General features: G+C 41.6%; 1 protein-coding gene across 1 annotated transcript; it reads left to right on the top strand.

Moving 5' to 3' along the window:
* The first annotated feature begins 409 nt into the window (after positions 1-409).
* Positions 410-4,078, top strand: LOC130294069 (uncharacterized). Its single transcript, XM_056543469.1, has 2 exons — positions 410-1,356; positions 3,714-4,078. Coding segments are annotated over exons 1-2 (795 nt in total). The 5' UTR covers positions 410-562; the 3' UTR covers positions 3,715-4,078.
* Positions 4,079-6,219: the final 2,141 nt, after the last annotated feature.

The raw sequence follows: 6,219 nt of genomic DNA, 5'->3' as shown, positions 1-6,219 counted from the left end.
TCAATCATACACAAAACGCATCAAAAACGCATTGTGTGTATAGGGGGAAAAAAACTATTTGGAAAAATGTGTCAGTGAATAAGTCAAGGGACACACATATGTACATAAATGCACAGAAGTGTATCCAGAAGCGTCATGCCAAAAGGCAAAGGGAGAAAAAAAGGCAAAGGGAGAAAAAAAAGGTGAGTAATAGGATGTGGAATCAAGGTTCCACATTGTACCCAAAAAAATATTACAAAGAAAATGTAGTGTGTGTGTATATATACATACATCCAAGAACCGGCGGATCAAGGTTGGAGTATAGAACTAAATGTAAAATATGTAGTGGATAGGGAAATAGTGTTAATAAACACTGCTGTGTTTTTTACTTGATCCCGTGAGTGCTGCTGGACTTATTGCTGGAATTTATGGATGTGGTCTGCGACTGGGACCACGTTTCTTGCCTATTGCACCCGGATTACTGTCTCAAGACCTTTAGTGGTTGTGCTGTCCTCCGCCATTTGGAGATAGACTTTGTCCAGTCTGGTTGGATTTGCACCCCGCCTGCTTACCATAGCACACAATGGAGTCTACGACTGGTAAAGTACCTGTTAACCATGCTTCTTCATTTTCTAATGCCGACATTGGCCGCATTCTGGGGGCGGCAGAAGGGGATATGTCCTTCTTGCATGTCCCAACTAATATAGATCTACAAAGACAATATGAATATGAATCCAGACGATTGTTGTCCCTAACCCTACATTTGTCTACACTTGGCGAGTACTATAAATCTGAGCGAATACCTAGGGGAATGCGCCTTCAACCTAGAGAGAATGCCTATATGGGGAACCCCGAATATAGACAACGCTATGAGTTACTTGCCAATAGGTTTTCACTGGATTTAATTCTACTAAATATGGATATGTTACAGAAAGATATTGTGACTGTGAAAGACAAGATGACAAATGCTGAGACTACATTGAAATCAACTTTATCCGAGGAGGACTTTGATAAGTTCATCTCTAAACACTCTGTCTTTTTACAAAAATTGAAAAATGAAGTTGAAAATACCAAAAGACATAAGTGGTATAGAGACTCCACCGACTACAGCAACAGTCGGACCTATATGTGGGGGTCTCAGTCTGTGACTAGACGGTCACCTAGGAAAACTAGAGACACCAAACTTGATTTGAAAGACAGAGTACAGTCTACAACTAACGATTTTCCTTCCTCTAATACCGTAACACAGGATTTTTTAGATCTTCATCAACATACAAGCAACGTCCCACCCGGAGAGGAGGCAAACGCCACAAACGGGAATACAAGGAACAGACAACGGACACCAAGAACAACCCAGAACCGACACAAAAAGAAGTGGTAAACATTTCTACTGTTAATTTAACATTTGCACAGACTGATCTTTTGTCCAAGGGCCTTAATTTTTGCCCGACTTTTCACCCGGACTGGTTCCAGGTCGAGTTGGATTGCCATCAATTTTTTAGGAAACTTAAGTTGAAAGTAATGTTTGCTGATAAACCGGTTAATCCATGTGTAGATCGCGCTGACTGCAGGGATGTGAGCTTCAGGGCTGGAGATTTGGGCTTGAAGCCCCCCAGCAACTTTAACCCACACACCAGCTCCAGTGCGATCGATACCTTTTGTGCATTAGTGAGACGAGATATTGAAAAATTTAAATCAGAACAACATGTGCCAATACGACCTAATTTGACCAAAAAACAACAACTTGCATTAAATCAAATCGTCCATGACCACAACCTGGTGGTAAAACCCGCCGACAAAGGCGGGGCGGTTGTGGTCATGGACCGATCGAAGTACTTGAGTGAAGTCTATAGACAATTATCTGATGCGACCACGTACAAACAATTGAAAAATGATCCAAAAAGAGAGATAGCCAGCAGGATTCAGGAGTGCCTGGGCCCTGCTCTTCAAAGGGGCTTGATTGACAAGGCACTTTATGATTTTCTTGTGGTCCCTTGTCCAGCGACCCCTTTTTTATATATTTTGCCTAAAATCCACAAGTCTCTTGTGGACCCTCCCGGTAGACCAATTGTCTCCGGGAGGGGGTCGATTACTAGTCAGATCTCCATCTTTTTGGACAGGATTCTAAGAACCTACGCTGTGAACTCTAAGTCCTTTATTGGAGACACAGCGGATTTCCTTAGAAAAATAGAATTAATCAATATTCCTGAAAATACAATTTTGGCGTCTTTAGACGTCTCTTCATTGTACACATCTATACCCCATGAGGCAGGACTGGAGGCAGTCCAGCTGGCTATCTCACTGGACCATACACAGGAAGAGAGTAAATTGATCTTGACACTACTGGAAATTGTACTGAAACATAATTACTTTATGTTTAACGACACTTTTTATTTGCAGTTGTCTGGGACCGCCATGGGCACGAACGTGGTGCCCACGTACGCGAACGTGTTCATGGCGGCCCTAGAAGAGACATTCGTCTATGTGAGCCACCACTTCAGCCATGTGCTGGGGTGGTGGCGTTACATAGACGATGTCTTTTTAGTCTGGACAGGTACACACGAACAACTTTTGGATTTTTTTGAGTTTTTGAACCAGATTCACACCAATATTAAATTTACTTTGACTTCTTCTACGGTTTCAGTACAATTTCTAGACACGTTGGTAAGTATAGACGGTGGACGGTTGACCACCGATCTATATACGAAACCGACAGACAGCAATTCTGTTTTAAGGTATGACAGTCACCACCCCCGCCCCATGGTACGGTCCCTCCCATCAAGCCAGATGATGAGGGCCCGCCGGGTGGTGGGAGTGGAGAACAGAGTCCTACCGGCCTTAGACAAAATGGTGGATAACTTTGCACGCAGAGGGTATCCACGTAATTTACTTTTGGCAAGCAAAAACAAGACCTTAGAATTGGACCGTAAATTACTAATCCATCAGACTGAAAAAATTCCTAAACCACCGAGGATCGCATTTGTGTCTACATTTAATAGTAGATCGGATAAGATCGCCGGTGTGGTACGGAAACATTGGGGCATCTTGAGTAAATGTCATCCCGAAATTCCAGAGTTCTGTATACCCCCATTGATGTCTTATTGGAAGTCCCCGAGCTTGAAGGATCGTCTGGTAAAAACCGACGTATCCACAAGCCCGATGGACCGACAAAAATACTTGACAGTTAACCGTAAGGGTTCATTTCCTTGTGGCATGTGTATCAACTGCCCCAGGATGAATAAGGGTACCTCATTTGTACACCCTTTAACACTAAGGGAATATAAACTGAAGTTCTTTTTAACTTGTACGTCGCATTTTGTCATCTATGCACTTTCATGCCCCTGTAGACTTCTTTACATTGGTGAAACCACACTCGACTTCCGGACCCGCCTCAACCAGCACCGGTATTCGATCAGGAAGGCTAGACTGGATCTGCCGGTGTCTAAACATTTTGTTGAGGCGGGCCATACGGAAAGCGAGTTACGGTTTACACTAATTGACCATATACCAGAAAGTAAGAAGGGAGGAGACAGAATCAATCGGCTAAAGAAACGTGAATTGTACTGGATTCACGAGTTGAACACGTTACGCCCGCGTGGCCTAAATGTAGATTTCACTGTTACATCGGCTATATATAATGCGTAGGCCATGTCGACTGTTGAGAATGTATCTAAATGGTATACAATGTAATGTATAATACATATTATTGATACTTTTTCTTTATTTTATTCTAGATGTTGGAATTTTCATTTGTCGGGGGACAGACCAAAGATACCGACATGGAATATACTATTATAACTTTTTATGTTATCCTCACATGCGTGGAATAAAAGATTTCCTTGTGATTACATTCTAGTTATGTGTGATGTACAAAAATTGGGGCAATGTAACATATTCAACCATATACTCCTTCAAGAACACTTTACTTTCTCTTAGATAGGTTTGGTATCCATATGTGTACACGAATGGACGTTGTGCATGTGTGGATTTCAAACATACGTGTACACGTAATATTCACTTTTAGTACATGTATGTATTACTAATATCACGTCTATTAACACTATTTCCCTATCCACTACATATTTTACATTTAGTTCTATACTCCAACCTTGATCCGCCGGTTCTTGGATGTATGTATATATACACACACACTACATTTTCTTTGTAATATTTTTTTGGGTACAATGTGGAACCTTGATTCCACATCCTATTACTCACCTTTTTTTTCTCCCTTTGCCTTTTTTTCTCCCTTTGCCTTTTGGCATGACGCTTCTGGATACACTTCTGTGCATTTATGTACATATGTGTGTCCCTTGACTTATTCACTGACACATTTTTCCAAATAGTTTTTTTCCCCCTATACACACAATGCGTTTTTGATGCGTTTTGTGTATGATTGATAGGTCTTCCTGTCATCTACAGATGACTTTTCCTGATCTGCCCTGATCTTTGAACATTATAATATTTTTGCCCCTATATTTATTTATTTATTTTGTACATCACCATACATTTCTTTAGATATGATCCTGTATTTCCATTTACTCTTTTTACATTGAGATTTGTGAGGTTAGTCTGGTCCCGGTGTTTGGGGCGCTCCCGTGTCTCCGCCAGGTCTCTTGATGCCCTTTTCGGCATCAAAGTGGCAGGTGCGCATGCGCGAGTGTGCGCTCCGGTCACGTGATGACGGGGCGGAGCTTGGGATCGTCACATGACCGGGAGCCATATGACCACATGTGAGACGCCGTAATGGCGGCACCCATACACAGGAGGTGAGTGGTCTGTCCCCATGACAATGTTGTTGTTTTTAATCACTGGAAGACGTAGCTTCAGCTGCGTCTTTATTATCTGCACTTTGTATTTTTAATAACAACGATGATCTATTGTATATACGGTGACCATTGTTGTTTCTAAACACACTGTCATCACTTGCACTCTCTACATTATGAATTTTGTATTGTTTATGTCTTTTTTACTGTGTGAATTTTATTTGATTAGATTGATTGGAGTTTGTAATTGACTTAATATGATACCATATAAAGGTCTGTTTTGCACATTTGTATACCATGCTTGAAAAAGGTGGTGGATATCACTGAAACGTTGCATTTATACATGGTTTAATAAACACTGCTGTGTTTTTTACTTGATCCCGTGAGTGCTGCTGGACTTATTGCTGGTATATATATATATATATACATGGGCTGAAACAACTAATCGTCAACTTAATCTGCAACTAATCGATTAGTTGTCAACTATTTTCATAATCAATGAGTCGTTTGGTCGATTAGTTGCCTCCGCAAAGCTTAGCATTTAGCCGACCCCACAAACTCTCTTAACACACAATGCATTCCTTACCTGAAACACACAGAAGACCTTCAGTCTAATCCCCTCCCCAATCTAACTCACAAAGTCTCTTCTTCTCCACTATTGTTTTTTTTATAAGTCAATGAACAATAATCGGCCAACTAATAACTTTTATAAAAATATGCGTTAGCCACAGCCCTAATATATATATTCACACTGGAGGTAACCTGGGAGGAGGCTGTGAGTCGGCCTAATGCTGACGTAATTGCCCACTGGCCCCTGGTTTTGCTCATCATGCACAAGTAGGTTCGTGTTAGGTCCCATGCCACTTGAGAAACCTGGTCGTTGGTGTGCGGGCTCAGGTATATCCTTCATATAAGGATATACTGGCTAATGTCTCAATTTTAACATGAGTGTTGAGGGTTAGCCAATGTCATTGTTTACATCTACCTCAGTAGTGCACCTAAATTCCTGTGTTATATATATATATATATATATATATATATATTTATAGTGAATTTTACTCTGGGATTAGCTCAGGGATTGTCCTTCACCTCAATAAACCAGGCACACAACAATGCAACTTCATGCAACTGACTCTCAGTCAGGTTGCAGGACAAAATAACATAACACAAAATAAAACCGAGGCCGTCTAGCCACTGGCTACATAGACCCTGTCTGCCAGGGGCGTAGCTAGAAACCCCAGGGCTCCAGTACGAAAAATTGCCCTGGGCCCCTTAGACCCGCTTCCCCAATTCCGGACGACCCCTTACTCAGCCGCACAAAGATATCAGTGACTACAGCACTGATGGGACAGTCATGAGAATACACAATGATATCACTGACCTGAGTGACGTCTTCTCTGTTGTCTTTTATTTTCTTCTTCATCTGGTTCAGATGTCAGGACTTCTTCCAGCTCCATCTTCTTTGCAGAGTCTG

The sequence above is a fragment of the Hyla sarda genome, chromosome 10, assembly GCF_029499605.1.
Source record: "Hyla sarda isolate aHylSar1 chromosome 10, aHylSar1.hap1, whole genome shotgun sequence".
In the NCBI taxonomy this organism is placed as follows: domain Eukaryota; kingdom Metazoa; phylum Chordata; class Amphibia; order Anura; family Hylidae; genus Hyla; species Hyla sarda.
This window is presented reverse-complemented; position numbering and strand designations above follow the sequence as displayed.